The sequence below is a fragment of the Psammomys obesus genome, unplaced genomic scaffold (genome assembly GCF_907164565.1).
Source record: "Psammomys obesus unplaced genomic scaffold, mPsaObe1.curated_primary_1811, whole genome shotgun sequence".
NCBI lineage: Eukaryota > Metazoa > Chordata > Mammalia > Rodentia > Muridae > Psammomys > Psammomys obesus.
Window position 1 is genome coordinate 17,037,439 of NW_026596057.1, and position 20,182 is coordinate 17,057,620.

The window sequence follows — 20,182 nt, forward strand, 5'->3', positions numbered from 1 at the left end:
CATGTCTGTCTTTGTGGATGTGTTGCCAGATTGCTCCACCGACTGGAGACCAGGAAGGGAGCCCAACTGTTTCTTGGTGCTGGCAGTGTACTCAGCAGGAATTGCTGTACACAGAGCAGCCGTTCCCTGGGGAGGTTCACGGGGGTAGCGCAAGATCAGTCTGGACGTTTCTTTCCTTTATCAAGAAGTTCTGCCAAATTCTATCAGTGCTCAGAGAAAATATACAGAGTCTGAAGTCTAGTGGGATCCACTTTTAAAAATTCTTAGCTGGAGGGGGCTAGAGAGATGGTTCAACAGTTAAGAGCACTTTTGTTCTCGCTGAGAACCAGGTTGGTCTTTAGCACCCACATGGCAGCTCACAAACAGCGATTCCAGTTCTAAAGGAAGTCAACGCCCTCTTCTGGGTCTCACAGGAACTGCACAAGGTGCTGTGCAGCTATGTACCCATGCAAAACATCCACACACTTGCAATAAAATAAATAAATCTTAAAAAATATCAAGCTGAATCACATCGGACTTCCTCACATTTTAAAATTTTTCTGCATTTAACTGGACATCGTTCTTCTCAGAGTTTGTTCTAACTTTACAGACTCCATTGTGCAATCTTGCCCAGTCTCCAAGGGGACCTTTATGTAATGAAAATTCCTTTGAAAATGGTTGCCCAATGATTGACATTTATTCCAAAATACGCCAGCCATGATGGCAGCTGCTTAATCCTTTATTCTAGTGGAGCACTTTTAATTAAAAACAAGTGTTTCCAAAGGGCGCTGGCGATTATTAAGAAATTGAAGCAGTATAAAAAGCTGACGCCCCGTCTTGCTCTTGATGAGTTGGCAGTCTGACGGTGGAGGTCAGATGGAGTTGTGGAAAGCAAGGCAAGCCGAAGGCAGTCTACGGAATGTAGGCAAACTACCTTAGATAGGGCAGAAATGCAGTCGACATGCCACAGATGCTAGTGCGGCTCTGGCACTGCCACACCTCCTCACGAGCCCACCTACACACACCTACCATTTCATGTCCAAACACAACCGACAGGTAACACTGCTCTGCAATGGCAGATTTCTTGTTTTACTTCTGCATAGTGAACACACAATGTGGAAGTAAGCACAACAAATAAGTGATGAACCAACTCTCAACGTAAGACCCCTTATCTATATTCAGCAATATAAATCCTTAACTAATATAGGATAATAATTTATATTAGTTTTTCTCACACTTTTGTAGATGATGCATGCATTATTTTATAAGTTGCAGGTCGCTGCAGTTTCAGCAAGTCATATTTAAGATGAGAAAGCTGAGGCTAAGAAAGGTGAAATGATTTACCCCCAAGGTACAAAGAAAAAGAACTATTGAATCATCCATCATTCAGGCTCAGGTCTTTTGACGACACAGCCACTGCTCTTTGTACTAACTCTGAGCCTGTGAGTCAAACTGAAGAACAGAGGCTGCTCTTGATAGATGGGAGAGCTGGAGATAGTAGGAGATAAAGATAAACAAACAGGCTTATCTGGACAAGACCTCAGCTCATCAGGAAGAAGGATGAGGAGGAGAGGGCAGGAGGGTAGGAGTGGCACAAAGACAAATAGTCATGGGAAGAGAGTGGAACTAGGCAGATGCCAGGCGTTTATGAGATTAATTCTCAGTTGAATTAAAAAAAATAAAGAGATTTCTTCACGTGGAAGCAAAGTACCAATGTATATAAAAGCCACGAAGGAAAAACTAGTGCATTATTAATAGACGCAATGGAGTCTGCAGAGGCAGAAGACAAGCCTGACTAGCAGAGGAAGGTGAGAACCTCCTGGGCATTCCAGCAGGGCCCTGGATTTAGAGCCTTTCCCCTCCAAAAACATGTAAAGAAAAGAGGGAGGAGAAGAGAAGATGATAATTGATGAGGAATGTGTCATGCCCTATTTATAACCCCAGGAAGAAAGTGAAATTCAATAAAGTGCAGACTGATTTATCAAACAAAGCCTAGCATGGAGTTAATAATACAAATAGAGATTTATGAGTGCAGTCAGGCCCCGGCACTTACCTTAAAGCCATGTTTCAAAAGGTTATCTTTCTATGGTAGTCACATATAACTTTTATCAAGTGACAAGGACACTAATAATAGCAACTTTTTGTGTCCTTACCTTGCCGCTCGATATTTATGTTTCTAAGCTTAACCTCTGCTCATTGGCTTTCATGCATAACGGTCATTTGGGGATGAAGCCTTCAGCTCAGACCTTTATCATAACCTTGGAAAATGTGATGAATTCCAGATAGTAATTAGTTTTGAAGGAAAAGAAACAAAAGGTTATTAATATTACATGTATGAGTAGCATACGAGTAAGCATAGTGTTAGGAAGTATTTTAAAAAGCATATGCAGGGGCTAGCCAGGAGGCTCAGAGGGAAAAGGCCTTACCAAATGAGCTCGAGGACCAGAATTTGGCTCTCCCACACCATGTAAATGCTGGATGGGCATGGCGGCCTGCCTGAATCCCCCACCTCAAAAGGTGTATGGGGGTGGGGTAGGGAGATGGGGGAATGGGGGGGATGGGGAGGACAGCCCGGGTGACCTGCTGAGCTGGACTTGCTGGGCTCTACATGTGTGTGGGTTTGCATGTATGCACACAAATAAATGCCACGTGCACATCTGCCCTCATGTCACATGCTAGCATACCACTCCCCACACAAATTTCAGACATTAAAAGCAAAGGGTCAGTTATAAGAAATACTCCCTTTCAAGGAAATGCATCTTTCTCTCTAGTTCTGTTTTGTTTTGGTTTTCCTAGATAGGTTTCTCTGTGTGTAGCTTTGGCTGTCTGGGAACTCACTCTGTAGACCAGGCTGGCCTCGAACTCACAGAGATCTGCATGCCTCTGCCTCTGGAGTGCTAATATTAAAGGCGTGTACCACCACCATCTGGCTAGCAATCATCATATTTTAAGAACAGTTGTTTCACCAGTTTTAAACTACTGTCAGTTTCTTTAGTTAATCAATTTGGTTAGACTGATCCTTGAATCTAACTTAACTTTAAAAAAATCCTAATTTAGAAAACAAAACTGTTTAGCTGTGTTAGAGCTAAATACTTAGAATGTAATACATGTAACCATATTATAATTTCGGGACTTGGAGTCCAGGTGACCTTGGAAACCCTTGTGTGACTTCTGACAGGAAAATCATTTGTCTGCGTCATCTGTGCCATCCTTCTTTCACTCCACCACCCTTGGCTCTCCTGTTTTAATTTTACTCTCCTGCTTCCTACAGCAGGAAATTTTTCTCAAGAAACTTTACTCTTTAGCGTCTGAGAACAAAAATGCTTTTGCGTTCTCTGATTACATATTTGCCTTTTTAAATATTCCCCTTCTTTCCCAAGCCTGATCTACCATCCAAGACTTTGAGAAAATGATTTTTTGGGGTAGTGGGTAATAGGATATCCGCTCCTCAGAGCTGATTTTCATAAGGTTTATGGCACTTTCCACTCACAGCGATTCCATCGTGTGCGGTGCTGTTGAGTGGCTCAGGCCGGCGGTGTTTGTACAGAGGTTGGTTTATAACGTTTGATCCTGTGTTTTAAGAAAGCTGTGGCACATGAGAGGAAGGGACACAAATGCCACCTGTCCTCAGTTTACAAACTGTAAAGCTACCATGTAAACGACTAGCTGGTTTTTAGGAAAATTGGCAGGACACTTTTAATTCATTAGTTGTTGAAAGAAAACATAAATTTGAAAAATTAAAAAGCAATAAAATACCTTGTGCTCGAAGAGGAATAGACAAGTCAGTGGCTGTGTGATTTGGAGGTATGGCAGCCAAGCCTCCAGCCAAACACAAGGGCTTCCGCTGAGCAAGGGGTCCCGTGGGACTAAGCAGCTCTGTCAGTCACACACCTGTAACGCTACCCCCTTCCAAACAAGACAGCAGTGAAGAGGAAAAGGAAAAAATCTGTTGCTGGTGAACTTCTCTGCTCTCCAGCTCTCCTGCTCTTATCTCAGGTGTGAGCCTCTCTCAAGGGGGTGCTGTTGTGCCAGAGGAGAAAGTGACACCAGCAGCTGGAGGGGCGCCACAAGGAGGGCAGTCAGCCAGGGGGAGAGGGGATGGAGAGAAGGGCTTTCAGAGATGATAGGAGAATAGGAGAGAGAGCAGTCAGCCAGGGGGAGAGGGGATGGAGAGAGGGGCTTTCAGAGAGGATAGGAGAATAGGAGAGGGGATGGAGGCAATGCCTTCTTAAATGACCTGGAGATGGGGTGTCATGGAGGGATGAACTTGGGAACCTCCACCTTCCTAGTTGTCGGGAGCCGCTCCCGCCATTACAAGATGGCGCCGGCTTCCTGCTTCCTGGTTCTTCTTGCCAGCATTTTCGCGCTTCTTGCCTGCGCCGCCCTGCAGTTTACGCATGCGCAGCTTTATGCTAATGAGGGTTTAGGCTGCACTCCAATTGCCAGCCATATGCTTATGAAGACTTGAACAGAGCACCAATTACAGACGGACAGGTCGCGCTGCTGGCTATTTAAGCAGAGCACAACCCGGGGTTTGGGTCCTTCACCATCTGCAAGAAAGAGCTGTTCAATAAACTTGCCGCTGAAGAAATCCTCGGTTGTTGCGTCGTCCTTATCGGCAAAGGCCGCGCGCGACACCTAGTAGTGTATTACAGTTCCTTAGCCTCTCTGACTCCCTTTTCACCATGGTAAATGGTGGTAAACACCTTGTAAAGGTTATTATGTGGATGAGAACTCAAGGGGAAAAAATACAGTACCCAGTGCCTAGTACCCAGTGTCATTTTTCCCCCCTCTGAGTAAATACAGTGGGGATGGGTGGGAAGACTCCAGTGTCAGGGTTTGGTGGGGTTTAGGGTGTGGGGCAGCAGTAGGGAATCTACAAAGCTTGTTGAACCTTCTAAGAGCTGGCTGCCTCTCCATGACCCTCCTCAGCTGCCGGGTGCTTTGGGATTGTTGCCAATGAAGAAATGCATCTTTTCCCCAGACAGGGCAAGGGGCAGTCTGTAGGAAGTCAGTTCACAGCGGAGTTCAGTTCCAGCACTGAAAGTGGGCCAACCCTCACCCACACTGCGGAGATGAGAGAGCAGCTGGGGGCAGGCGGCAGTGTCCATGCTGTGGGGTCTCTAGGCAGCGTACTCACAGATGTACAGTGTCTGTTGTGAGATTTTGTAATTTGTCTAGTTTCCCCAGTTACATCTCCATGACATGTGGAGAATGTGGCCAAAGCCATCTTATGTGGTTTCCTCACTTTGTTTTGATTTTTTATTTGTTGCTTACAGTATTATCTCCAGTAACAACCAAGGAATTTCCTTCCCCACTAATCTGGTCTATTTCCATTCTGACTGTTTATTTTTAATTTCCTTTTTCTTGGCTTGAAACCTCCCCTTGACTCTGCCTTGTTTATTTCCTTGCATGTGTGAGCATCATTTTTCAGCATGTCCCTTCGGAGCAACTTTGTCCATCCTTAATTGTGTAGGTTGCGTTTTCCTGAGCCCTAATGTGGGTATGTATGTGCTTCAGCACGAAGGGCTGGCTGCCATTCTACTCGGGCTTGCTGTCCACGGCTTCCAGAAGGAGCATGTGAGGGCCTAAGGCAGAGAAAGACCTTCTCTGTAGAGAGACTTGTCTCAGTTTCTCTGATGTCACCCCCACTCTCTCGTTGACCTCATTTTCCATTTAATCTTATTTATCAGTTGGTTACATGACCGTAAAACCCGGCTTTTGCAGATGTGCTCAATTCTCTGAAGCCAGAGCCACAAAAACCAGCGTTAACCAGTGATCATTTCCATCTTGCAAGATTAGCCACTTGGAATACATGCTGAATCTAGACTCGTTCCCTCATTATGAAGTTAGCCCACTAAGCCTATGAGGCTTGAGGAGATAAGTGACTTTAGTATTTCTTATGTGAATTGGCAAAACGCTGACCCTTTTTTTAGTTCTGGATTGTCATGAGTTACTGAATTATTGGATTGACATTCATTTAACATATACATGCTCTAGATAGGATACATCTACACTCTCAAGATACTTAAAGGACTTGAAGGGGAAAATGGAGTTGAAAGCAAGTAAATCCAATAAAGCCTCATATGTGTGACACAATCTGCAGGTCTATCCACACATAGAGAGGTCCCATTAAATCTCTTGGGGTGTGGACTAGAGGGAACAGATTCTCTTTCTCTCTCTCTCTCTCTCTCTCTCTCTCTCTCTCTCACACACACACACACACACACACACACACGTGCACGCACACACATGCATGTGTACACACACACACACACCAAAACAAAAAAACCAAAAACAAAAATTAAAATGACTGGATGTCTGTGGGATCCATATGTGTTTTTAAATGGTCAAAGGAGTATGGCCTAGGTCATGAGTCAGGGGTCAGCAGTGCGTTCTCAGAGTAAGAAAAGGGAGGTGTAAGGAACCAGGTACAAAGGGCCCCAGCTGCTATGTGAAAGAGTTTGGGTTTATGCTCCAAGAAAATTTTAAGTAAGCAGAATATCATGAACAGATATCCTTTGTGTAAACAGCACCCTAAGAAGGGTGTATTTGTGGGGCTTGCCTGGAAGCAACAAGGTCCCATAGGACAGTGCGGTACCAAAGCAGGCTGTAATGTGATTCTGACAAGAGCTGAAGAAGACCTAGAATAAGGATTCACTGAAAAAAAAAAATCTTGTTTGGCTTCAGCAATGAGCCCAGAGCCTAAGAAGGCAATGTAGCTGATGAACCCTAGTGAGAACCTTCCTTCCTGCTTCCCTCACAGCTGTTCCTGTTTTCCTTCTGTTTATTGGTGGGACTCTCATCCGAGGTAGCACACGCTGGGTGTGTGCCCAGCCACCCTCCAGCCCTTCATCACAATTTGGAACATCATTCTTGTGGCATTCCACACATTATATTGTACTATGCCACATTATTAAAGCTTGTTTATAACCTTTCTGCCCTGGAGCCTTAGGCCTCAGTGATTTGAGAACAAAATGACTGAATTATTTGTGTGTACCTAGCAAAGAGCTGTGTATGCACAGCTGGCCAGGGTGTGTTTGAGGAGTAAAACTCTCAATGCTTTAGCCAACGTTTCTTTCAAACTGTCTGTGAAACACAGAATATGAAAGGACCATTTTCAGTTCTCCTCCCCAGGGTCCAGAGCAAAATGGCAAGAAATATAATAAGCAGATATATATTTTTATTTCCTGTGACATTTGTATCACAGATGCTACAGAGAGGGCTCAGCCATGTAAAGCCCTTACCGCTCTTGCACCGATCTCTGGCACCTCAAAACCACCTGTAGCTCCAGTTCCAGGGTGTCTGTTGCCCTCTACTGGCATCCAAGGGTACCAGCTCCCATGTGCACATATCCCTCCATATAATTAAAAATAAAATCTTTAAAAAAATAAAGTTTATGTTACTGCCCACTCTCAAGATGCGTTCCTATTCTTCCAGAAGCATACGTTATAATACCAGTAATAAATATTTGAAGATAAAAAGTGGCCATAGGAGTAATGCCTGCTGTGGTATTGTCTTCATTGGTTTTACTGTCCAAAAATTGAACACAGTAATTTGGTTTCATATCTTCTCAAATATAATTTTTTTATTTTAATCTATATCGTATTCTATTCTTCCACCAGATCCGTAATGCCTCCTGCTTGCCTCTTTCAAGATGGAGGGGAAAACTATGGGAGAGCCTACTCAAGTGGTGTCTAAAGTCAAACTTTCCACAAAAGTAGAAAACCCAGGCCACTGGCTGGTGGAAGATCATGCTCGAATATGGGAAGTCTTAAAGACAGAAGAGGTAAGACAAGGCTAAATGACAGAGCTGTGTAATGATGGATTTGCTCATTCCTGAGACTAGAAAATTCCCTGTGTAGCTGTTACCCCATGCCAGCTTGAAAGTCTGTTCAGGGACCATAGGCACAGCCAAGATTGGAGAACAATAAGCCAGAGATATGTCTCTTGAACATTGTTAATAACACAGTGATTCAGGTAAAGGAGCCAATAACATTAACAACCAAAGCATGCAATAATGAAAGCTGCCTTGCGACCTCAGATTCATTCTTCTTCCTGTCTTCTCTCCCAGGGTTCTCAAGCCTTTTATTGAAGTCCCAACAAATGCTAGTACTGTGTGTGTGTGTAGAAGATAGAAAGAGGGAGAAACCTATTCATTAGTGGAAATGATACATTATGGCCCTTATTTTTGTTATGTGTTTGAGATAAGCTCATAAGTAAAGAGGAAGCCTGGAATAAGCACTTCCCTAAGGCACAAGGGAATGAGAAGCTATTATGGGAAGATTAGATGGAGTTGATAACCCCAGCGTGGTAAATCTCACTTCACTAAGCTTGGCATTTACCCATCGTGATTTCTCTGAACTGAACTGAAGGCTAGGGTATAACAGATAGGGAGAAAGCCAAAAACTAGAACTTTAAAACAGCTAATGCGGTCTGTAACATGGTAGGAAAACCACGGGACACTTGGTACATGGTACTGAAAAGGCGAGGAGTATCTTCAGAGGGCTCACCCGGGATCTTTCCGCACCTTAGATGGCCATTCAGGGTCTGGGCCTTAGCTTGCAAGCTCAGAAATATTATTTCTCATATATCTAACAGGCTCACAAAAACCACCACATAATAATGAAAATGATAATGGAAGGGGACGACCCTGAGCACAAACATGTACGCATGTAAGAGTCTTTCCATTTCAGTACTTATCAAGTGAATTTTTGTGTTATTTTGTAACTTGTCAAATTTTCTTCTAAAGTGATGGAGTTATGCTCCCACCAATAGTATGCGAAATTTCCCACTATTCTACGTGCCTGTCAACTCTTGGAATGATTAGATTTTCTAATTTTTCTAACATTGTTGGTATAAAATTTTCTTTGCTGCTCACCAAATTTTTTTTGCATCTCAGCTTTATTTGAGACTGCTTTGAATCACAAATTTTAAATCATTTTTATTATATTCTATAAGTTTATTTTGTGCATGAATATCTCTCACCAGTTTGAGCTTCCATTAGTGTTTATTTTCCTGGGGATTATAATATAATGAGTCGCTCTTTTTCTCTTACACATACTCACACAATGTGAATTGTTGTCTTTTCTTGGTCTGTAAATCTCTCCAGAATTTTAAAATTCAGAATCTTCTGCCTTCTTCTTTTGTGAGCTCTACACAATTTCTGCTTTCTTTTTTGTTCTTTGTTCATCCTCTCTAACTTCTTTCACAATTACTGTATTTTATTCCTCTTTGTTCTACATTCTAATTAATTTCATGTCTATATTCCAACCATTAACCTACCTATATTGTTACTTCTGGGAGGTCCTTTTTGGTTATTGTTTTACAAAGTGTCATTATTTATTTGCTTCTTCCCCCCCCCCCCCATTCCTGTTTTTGTTAAAGTTCCATGTGGTAAGACCTGAGACATTTGCTCTAGTTGCCACAGTTTCGCAGATACTGGAAGACAGTATGAACCTCTTGGTTCAGAACAAGTGACTTTATTACTCCGTTAAAACTGTAGCCAGAGTGTGCATATGTTTGTTTTGGTTCCTTTGTCCCAGTTCCTACAAGAGGGACAGAGGGGCCTCAGCATACCTGCATGGGGTATGAGCGCTGATCTGGGGAGTCGTGTTATCATTAGCAGCAGTAAGCAGGCTTGTACTTTGATTTAGTGAAATAAAAAAGCATTGGTGAGTCCTGATTAAGGTCAGTCCTGAATGGTCTGGGTAAAAATTATCTGGGACTTTGAAACACACATAGGAGGCAAGGGAGACCGCAAAACATTTTTTTCCCTAACAGTATTAAATATAATGCTTTTAAAGCTCCAATTGTAATTCTAAAACTGGGTGTGTTATTCTATTCTCTCATCTGTTTGTTTGCCCTCACACAAGGTTTGATTTTGAGCTGAATTTATTTATTTATTTCTGGGGGGAGGGAATGAAAGAAATTTCCTCCAATGAGGATTGCCATTTGTTTCTGGAAGCACTACCAATGGAAAGCCATTTTGTTTATTTTATTGAAAATAGATGTTTTTCATATATTCTGATTAGAGTTTCCCTTCACCCCATTCCTCCTCCCTGATGCCTCCTCTTCCTCCCTCCCCTTTCTGTCTTGTTAGGAAATAAACAGGCCTCTATGGAATGATAATAAAATACAATAAGATAAAACCAAACAAACTGGAATGTGACAGGAAAGTCAAACAAGAGAAAGCACAGAAAATAGGTACCGACACAGAGACACCGTTTATGCACATCAGCTTTCCATAAAAACACAACACTGGAAGCCATAATATGTATGTAAAGGACCTGTAAGGTTAAAATCAAGCGCTGGCATAACATTTTGAGACAAAGCACTTAAAAAGATGCTGTTGCAGTCCTCCGTGTTGGCCACTTAGTTCGGGGCACGCAGCCCTCCCTGAGGAGTGGTTTGTTTCCACAGTGAGGTGAGACTCCCCTGCAGAGGACGAAGTCTTCCTTGGCAAGTGGCTATCAGCTGGAGAGAGCGTCTGCATTAGGGATGAGGGTGTGTGTCTGCTTCTCCTTTAGCTTGAGCACCCCATCTGGTGCAGACCACGCAGGACCTGCACATGCTGCCACTGTCTCTGTGAGTTCATATGGGCACTGGTCCTGCTGTGCTTAGAAGGCCTTGATTCCTGTGTCCTCCATATCCTCTGGCTCTTACACTCTTTCTGCCTCCTCTTCTGCAATTTTCTGTGCCCCAAGGAGAGAGATTTGATGGAGATATCGCTTCTTGGGTTAAGTGTTCCAAGCTATCTCACTCTCTGTGTATTGTCTGGCTGTGGGTCTCTGTGTTTGTTCTCATCTGCTACAGGAGGACGCCTCTCTGATGATGGTTGAGCAAAACACTGATCTATGAGTAAAACAGAATGTCATTAGGAGTCTTTTGACTGATATGTTCCTTTAGCAGAACAGTAGCTTTGGTCCCTGGACTATTTAGTGTCAGGTTTTTGGTCACCCAGGGAATGTTGAGTATGAGTTCCATCTCATAAACTGGGCCTTCATTCAAGCAGATAGAGTTGGTTACTCCCACAAGGCTTGTGCCACTATTCACCAGTAGGTAACAGTTGTAGATCAAAGTGTTTGTAGCTTGATTGGTGTTTACCTTTCTTCTCTGATATCATGCAGAATACCTTGTAGCGCCATGAACACTAGTCCATAGTTGTGAAGATTCTATGTAGGCACTAGCATGAACTCTCCGTGTTCAATGAATTGTGTAGGAATTGTATTCAGCAACCTCAGCCTTACTGTCAGTTGGTGGAGAAACCATCTTGGCAATAGTCTGGGTCTTTTGGGGGTTCCCACGGGACCTCTTAGGCCAAGAACTCAATTAGATGTAACTCATTTCTGGTGCTGGAAGCTTCATTTGGTGACAAGACATAGTCAGTTGGGGTGCTCTCTCCCCCATTATTTGGTGACTTAATTTAGATTTTAAAATGCATATATTTTAGAATATTAGATTTCCTCAGGACACCTCAAATGTCCCTTAGTTTAGTTGTCTCTCCCAGTATTCCCCCCTTTCCCTTTTTATCCTTATCTGGTCCTCCCTATCTAGGACACTCACCCACCTCATTCATCTATAACTATTCTATTTCCCCTTCCATGGAGATCCATCCTTCCCCATCAGTTCCTTCTCTCTACATAAGTTCTGTTAGGCAAAGATGGTAGCTTGCCTATTAATGACTTATTAAACAGCTAACATCCAAATATAAGTGAATAAGTGAATATATACCATACCATATTTGTCTTTCTGGGTCTGAGTTAGCTTACTCAGGATGATTTTTTTTTCTATATGTTTACCTATGAATTTCATGATTTTTAGAAAATGGCTGTGTAATATTCCATTAAGTGAATGTACCATATTTTCTTTATCAGTTCATTTGTTGGTGGAATCTAGGCTGTTTCCAATTTCTGGCTATTATGAATACAAAAACAATGAACATTGTTGAGCAAGTGTCTTTATAGTAGAATGAAGTGTCCTTTGGGTGTGTCCAAGAGCGGTGTGGTGGCTATTCTTGGTTATTAACTTGACCAGCATGGGGAAAACTGGCCATCTTGAAACATGGTGCTAGGTGGGTATGGAGTGGCTTACCCCCACAAAAAAAAATCCATGACTATAAGCATCCATAGATTTCTATCATGTTCACACTGAGTAGTCTGAAAAAATATCAAGCTAAGAACTGACTTTACAGTAGCTTTACACACACACACACCACCACAACAACAACAATAACACCAAAAACCAAAACAAAACAAAACAAAAGACCAAAGCAATAACAACAAAAAAAACCAGGACAGCTAAAATAGCACTCCAGAATAATAAAAGAACTGTGGCGGTATCAGCATCCCTGACCTCAGGTTGTACCACCAAGCTATAGTAATAAAAACAGCAAGGTACTGATACAAAAACAGCCACATTGACCAATGAAATAAAATTGAAGACCCAGAAATAAACCCACACAATTACAGATACCTGAGTTTTGATTGAGAACTAAGAAATACACCTGGGAAAAAAGACATCTGCAATAAATGATGCTGGTCAAACTAGATGGCTGCATGTAGAAAATCCAAATAGATACACACTTATCTCCCTACACAAAAATGAACTCCAAATTTATTAAAAAACTCAACATACACTGGGGGCTGGAGAGATGGCTCACGGGTTAAGAGCACTCACTGGCTGTTCTTCTAGAAGTTCTGAGTTCAATTCCCAGAAACCACATGGTGGCTCACAACCATCTATAATGTGATCTGATGCCCCTTCTTGCATGTAGGTATACATGCAGATAGAATATTCATATAAGTTAGTAAATAAATAAATAAACAAGCAAATAAATCTTAAAAAAAAACAAAAAAAACAAAAACAGATATGTTGCAGGGTATTTAATCCCATTGTGATCCCTGAGATTGTGAAGTGTAAAAACCTGTCTTTTTTTTGGTGTTGTTCAGCCCTAGCACACACCTTTAATGCAAGGGTTTTCTGTATAGAGGATTTTAAAAAGTTAACCCTAGGTCAAGAGGCAAGTAACCTGCTGACGGAGATCAAGCAGAAAGGAGGGCATTGAGTTGAAGAGTATTTAGACAGCATGGAGAAGAAGGAGCTCTTTAGCAATTCAGCTCTTTGGCTTTTAGTTCTTGGCTTTTTCCTCCTGGGCAGTTGGGAGAGCAAGCAGGCCTTTTTCTTCTGAGACGTGAGCTGAGTAGGAAAATCATTTGGGTGCTTCCTCTGTCTCTAAGCAGGCAAGTTTTTACCCCAGCATATGACTCCTGAGTCTTTATTGGTAAAATCCAATGACTTGGGATTTTCATTTTTTATAACAACACAGATACACTGAACCTGATAGAAGAGAAAGTGGAAAATAGCCTTGAACTCATTGACACAGGAAAAGACTTTCTGAAGAGAACACTTATAGCACAGGTGCTAACAACAATTAATAAATGGGATCCCGTGAGAGTGCAAAGCTTCTGTAAGGTAAAGGACATAATCATTTGGGAAAAGTAGCAGCCTACAGGATTCAAAAAGATTTTTCCAACTACACATCCTATAGAGGGCTAATATCCAAAATATATAAAGAACTCAATAACTGAATATCAAGAAAACAATCCAGTTTTAAAATGGTATACAGGCTTAAATAGAGATTTCAAAAAAGAGAAAACTCAAGTGGGTGAGAAGTGTTAAAGAAATGTTCAACATCTTTAGTCATCAAGAAAATGCAAATCAAAACTTTAATCCCAGTACTTAGAAGGCAGAGGCAAGTGGCTCTCTAAGTTCAAGGCCGGCTTGGTCTACAGAGTGAGTTTCAGGACAGCCAGATCTATACAGAGAGACCCTGTCTCAGGTGGAAAAAAGAAAAAGAAAAAAAAACAACAAAACTCAAACACCCTACTTTGAGATTTCTTCTTACACCAACTAGAGTGGCCAAGATCAATAAAACAAATGATAGTTCATGGCGGCAAGGTTGTAGAGTAAGAGGAACACTCAACCGTTGCTGGGTAGAAGTGCAAACTTGTATAGCTACTGTGGAAATTAGTGTGGCAGTTGCTTTGAAACATGGGACTCAATAAACCTCAAGGTTCAGCTATATGATTTGGATTAGTCAGGGTTCTCTAGAGAAACAGAACTTATAGAATGAATCTCTTTCGTATATATATATATATATATATATGTATGTATAGGAGATTTACTAGAATATATGGGATTTATTTATATAATACATATTTTGTATATGATATATATATGAGATGTATTAGAATGAACTCCAGGCAGGCTGGAGAGATGGCTCAGTGGTTAAGGGCACTGACTATTCTTCCAGAGATCCTGAGTTTAATTCCCAGCTCAATGAGTTCCAGGCTGTGATCCAGCTAATCCAGCAGTGGCTGAGTATGAACAGAAAGTCCAAGAATCCAGAGGAAGCTGTGGCCCAGATGAAAAGTTTTTCTTCCTCCCTCAAGATCCAAATCAAAGGCATGTATATTCCAACCTCCAAGGTCCAGACTACAAGTGGATCCCCCCACTTCAAAAAAAAAAAAAAAAAAAAAAAAAAAAATCCCTCCCAGTTGTGCCCAGACATTTATTGATTACAGTTAATTCCAGCTCACCTCAATGTGGAGGGGGCTGCGTTTTGGTATTAGGCAGTGGGAATTCCCTAGAGTTTCTCCCCTGAACTGGTGCTGCACTTTGCATTTTGTTCTCAGCATATCTAAAGTTAATAGAAATCTCATTGGTTAGACTACCACTGAACTGTAACAAACACAGTTCGAAATGTAAGAAGTTTAACACAGCAATCACATGTCAAACCCATTTTTGAACTCTTAGTTTACTTGTGCCACGCGCTGTGTGGGTTTGTGTTTTATTGCTGAGAGCTAAGCTGCCCCACGTGGATGAGGGGATGGGGAGGAGACTTTCTGTTTGCTCAGGTACTTAGAGTGAAAGTACAGTACCATGACAAGACAAGTCCAAATGAAGTTTGGTTGATTTTTGGTTGACAGTTAAGGAAGTTTCACAGAGAACAAGGCCAAGGTTCACTTGGCTTGGTCAATGCTATCTAATGGATGAACACTGATCAGTGCTCATCTTTGTGGGTTCTGCTTTTGTTTGGACTTTGCCTTTGGTAAGGTCTGAATTTCTTTCCAGCCTATCAATGTAGTGAAAAAGATACTTTATTTTTGTTGTTGTTGTTTTATTCAGACAGCTCTCTCTGTGTAGTCCTGGAATTCCCTATATAGACCATGCAGGCTAACCTTGAACTCACAGAGATCCCCTTGCCTCTGCCTCCAGGGTGCTGGGATTAAAAGCATGTGGCACCACACCCAGCTTAAGATATGTTTTATCAAACATTTTTTAGTTGATTTCAGTGAGAGAGTCCATTAGGGTATTTAGTGCTCATGCTTCCAGAAATATGAGTTATTTTAAAGTATGCTCTTAAAAAAATCTATATTTAAGATGGAAAGTTTTGTGACTCAGCTTACCTGGGTATGTTCCTACCATTTGTTTTTATTCACATGGCAATAATAAAAACAGGATGTGTGTGTTAGCTACTGAAGTTGCCTCTGCTTTTAGGGGTAGTGATTTAGCAAGTGTCTATAAATAATTTATCATAAAGCTATTGATGATTTACTAGAATAAAAAAATCAACATATAACACTAAAAAAATCTATGTTTTAACAGTATATCTTTAAAAAAGAACTTGGTATTGATTCTTCATGAGTTGTATTTTATACACACCAGTCCCCCTCTTCTCCCATGCCCTCAGATCTGCTCTCCACCCTTATAACCTCCCCCCCTAAGAAAATAAAAAACAGTAAATACATAAAAATAAACAAAGCATAAAAACATCCAGTTGTGGAATCTGTAGTGTGTCACAGTGTGTCCCATGGTATACTCTCTGTCCACACATCTTTACTTGCAAATAAATGTTCATTGCAATGAGCCGTTGATCTGGTTCGAGGCCTCTGGCTTCTGTGACACAACAATATTGGATCCTCACCAGGACTGCTCCTGGTTATCCTGTTGCCCTGTGTCATGGAGATCCTGCGGCTTGGATCAGCAGGCCCGGCCCTCTCATGCACTTCAGCAGTTCACAGATGGTGTAGATTTTGTGGTAGGCCAACCCAAAGCCCTGATCTGGGCCTGGGTGGTAGCTGAGCTGATCAGCTTGCTGGCTCTCTTGCATCTGCACTGCCAGGGTAAGCTCTCCATCCCTGTTCCGGCTAGGTCATCCCAGTGCCACCCTCAGCCGAAGGGAGGGTCAGCTCTCCTGCACCCGGGGCCTTTAGAGTCAGCTCTGCTGTGCTGCCCAGTTAACACATGGGTCCCTTGAGGATATCTTTTAAGATGTGTTGCACTTGCAAGTATCATCTTAGGTCATGTAAATTTTTATTATTCTTTGTTGTACTTAGTTAAGTACTTGGTCATATGAGCTTATTCATTACTGAACTTTATAATCATTTAAGTTTAGGTAAGCATAAACTAGTGTCTGTCATATATTTGGCACTGGAATGTTTGATTTTCATTGTAGTGATTAGTCATAATTATTCCATATAATGCTCTTAAAATACAAATGTTTAATTTTAGATTATAAATAAAATACATATTTGATAGAACATATTATAATCTTCATAGAAGGTTCATGTATGAAGAATGTTTTTATAAGATCTCTGTGGGTTTTAGTTTTTCAGGTGAACGAGGGGGCAGTGGGAGGATTGGCCTGGCTGTGTGATGATGATACACTCGAACTCATTTATCATCAAAACACATTGATCTATATACCCGTCTTAGTTAGGTTCTGTTGCTGTGAAGACACCATGACCAAGGCAACTCTTATAAAGAAAAACATTTAACTGGCGCTGGCTTACAGTTTCAGAGATTTAGTCCATTATCATCATGGTAGAAACAGGACAGCGGATCCGCAGACAGCAGAAGGGGACTGCCGGGTCTTCCGCAGGCAGCCAGGAGGAGGCCCTGAACACACAGGGAAGAGCCTGAGAACAGGAGACCTCAAAGCCCGCCTACACAGCCAGGCCTCTCCTCCTAAGAGGGTCACTCTCCATGGCCAAGCATTCAAACATATTAATCTGTGGGGGCCAAACCTGTTCAAACCACCACAGTACCTAATTATTGTTAATTGATTTTTTTTTCTTGCCATGTAATACAGAGTTGTTTGGAACTTGCAATGTAGGCCAACACTGGCCTCAAACTCACAATTTTCCTGCTTTAGCCTCCTGACTCCTGAGATTACACACGTGCAGCACCATGCTTGGCCAAACTATACATATCAAACATACTTTTTTGTTATATGTTCATATTCAATAAGGTTGATCTTGAAAAATGGGCATGGGATGGAGCAACAGAGTTAAATAAATAAATTGATGTCCACAGGGCAGTGTGGCGGGTGTGGTGATGAAAATGCCCACTGGTGTTCTGAGAGCGGGCAGTGTAATGAAATACTGTGGTGTGGGTGTGGGTGACAGGAAAAACAAGCGCCATAGCAGGCAGTACCTGCATTCATGTTTAAGGGAAAAGTGGAAATCAGCCCAGCAAATAGAATTTTAAAGGGAATCAGATTGACTTTCCCTAGGAGAGGGGAATCTGTGTTAGAATATTCTAGAACTTTGAGCGCCTATAGCAGAAGAGGTAGCAAGAGAGGAAGCAGAGTGACTTGGTAATGAAAAGCCTTCTGATCCGAACTCAGAAGTTTGGAAACTATCCTGTGGGCCGGGGGAGTCAATGAAGGGCTTCAGGCATGGAGGTTTATTTTTCAGAAGGTCTGTGTTAGACCTGTGTGGAATGGCCCAGAATGCTTCCAAGCCACTCTGCTTACACCACCTTTCTCTTCTCTGGCCCCACTGTCAGAGTCAACGCTAAACTAGGGATCATTCGGGGATGTTCTTTTTTTGCAAGATGGTAATTTTCCTTTCCCAACACAACTGTCTATCCTTGAGACTGTGTCCTTCAGTCTTAAATTTACTTCATTCATAAACCTCAAAGCACCGGCTCCCTGCTGGACACGGATTTAAATAAATGCCCTACTGGCTGGTGAATTTTTTCATGATTTAATGGTCATATGTTGTTTCACCAACTGGTAATGTCAACCAAAATGTTGTCATCTTTCTGTGTGTGGGAGAGTCATTTGATGTGCTTTTGAGGCAGCACCAAGTTACAGTGATTTTTTTTTTATTAATTATTAAATTAGATTTTTTTGTGGCATTGCTGGCTGACTCTTCATTGGATTGTCACTAAGCGCTGGACTTATCTGTGTTCAGTTTTTGTATACACAAAAAGGCCACTAACATAAGCAATATTCTCTGTAGCTGTGGGGCAGAGACATTCTCTGTGTGAAAGTGAAATACTGATTGCCTGAATGGAAACAGGATGTGACCTTTCTCTCTTTGTACAGCTCCAGAACAACCTCTTTCCACCCTGTATTGTCACATCACATTCCTGAAGGAGGAAATAGTGATGTGTTCATCGTGCGTGCTTTGGGGATTAAATCATACTCACGAGGGACAGGAAGAGGGGAATCTTTTAAAAACTGGATGACAGTTTGGACAAGCAGTGGGAGTGTGTTGTGCTAAATTCTGAGGAGCCAGCTCTTCAAGCCAGCGACTTAAAGGCTGGGCTTTGATGACAGAGCCCGGACTCTTCTTTACAATTCTTAGGAATTTCTTTTCTGTCTGCCAAAATTTTCATATGAGGCAAAGAGACAAAAATTTACTTGCTAGGAAGTTATTAATGCATAACATGCTTTGAAGCATGAGTTCTGAGATGAGTAAAGTTGACATCATCAGCACTGAGAAATAAAATATTGAGATTGAATGTGCTTCAACTGGAGTCTGTAAAGGAGAGAAAATATAATGTACTGAGTATCTCCTTTATATTGAGAACTGTATATGACAAATCAGACTCTAAGGCTTTTTTGGTGGCTCTCCGTTTTGTTTTGTCTTGTTTTGTTTTGTGAGAGAGAGAGAGAAAGAACATGAAGATGGATGAGTAGGGAAGTGGGGAGGATCTGAAGTTGGGGGAGGAGAAAGAATATCATCAAAATATCTTGTATGAAATACTCAAAGAATAAATAAAAACAAAAACGAACTGTGCTTGGTACTTCCATATTTATCAATATATTCAAGTGTCACAGCTTCAGGAAATTTTCATTTTATTCAGAAGGATTTTGAAGATTTGAGATGAAGGCGCATGCCCAAAGATAGGTAGCTGGCACGTGGCCAAATAAAGTTAAAATCCAGTTTGTGTCTCTCCAATTTTACACTCTGATTTCTTTGTGACGCTGTCTCCAAGCTTCACAATCAATCTGATTCTACATTTACTTTCCCTGTGTAGACCTCAGCCAGTGCTGGCCCAGGCACTAGCCTTGGCTCCTAACACACCAGCACAGCTTTCAGAGAGCATGGCTCTGCGTTGTCTTGTAAACAGACACCAATGGGGCCATCGAAGCCACTAGCTTCTCCACTCATCACATTTTTGGCAGAGGAAGTCTCTGTTTAGGTTCCCACCATGTAGCATCTTTCTTAGCTGGTTTAGGCAGCTATGAGATAGCAGCTCTGACAACCCAGCTTGTAACTAACAGGATTCTAGTCAGGGGCCTCTTCCAGATAGCAGACAACTGACATTTTGCTGTGTCTCCATGTGGCAGAAAAAGCCGGAGAGCCCTCCAGGGTACACACTTTGGGGAACACATTATTATTATCAAATATTATCAATATTCTGCTATAACTTTAGCTCCACACTTTGTGACATCCTGAAACACTAAGCTCTTTGTAGCCTTGTCTGTGTAAAGGAGCTGTGCTCTATCTTCTAAGCTATTGACTAGGCTATGACGATGAACACTCTGGCTGGAACTTGTATGTTTCTCTGACTCCCTTACTGCCTGTTCCTTCCGTGGACATTGAAGGTACCCATAAGCACATCACATGCCCTTTTTTTTTTTTGTACTCTTTTATTAGGCAGTCGTGTGTGGTCATAAGAGGGACATGAGAAACGTGGGGGGGAAAACAACCAGCTTGTCATGCTCACAGGAGGCAAAGGGTGAGGTAGCGCTGCCACGACAGGGCAGGGCAAGTGAACAGTTTAGGATTGGCCAGAATGAGGACGTTAAGTGAGTTTTGGGCTGATGTTTAGCTACCTGGTACCCAGCCCCAGATGGATGGCTGATGTAGGAGATAGCAACTTTTGACGTAAGACCAGGTAG

The 20,182-nt window shown here is 41.9% G+C and overlaps 1 protein-coding gene across 2 annotated transcripts in view; it reads left to right on the forward strand.

Moving 5' to 3' along the window:
• Rgl1 (ral guanine nucleotide dissociation stimulator like 1) overlaps positions 1–20,182 on the forward strand; it is a 257,004-nt gene that overhangs the window by 91,321 nt on the left and 145,501 nt on the right. For both annotated transcript variants that reach the window (XM_055624477.1, XM_055624479.1), the window contains exon 2: positions 7,605–7,768. In XM_055624477.1, coding sequence (XP_055480452.1) covers positions 7,637–7,768 — 132 coding nt within the window. In that variant the 5' untranslated portion in view covers positions 7,605–7,636. The remainder of the gene's footprint in view (positions 1–7,604; positions 7,769–20,182) is intronic.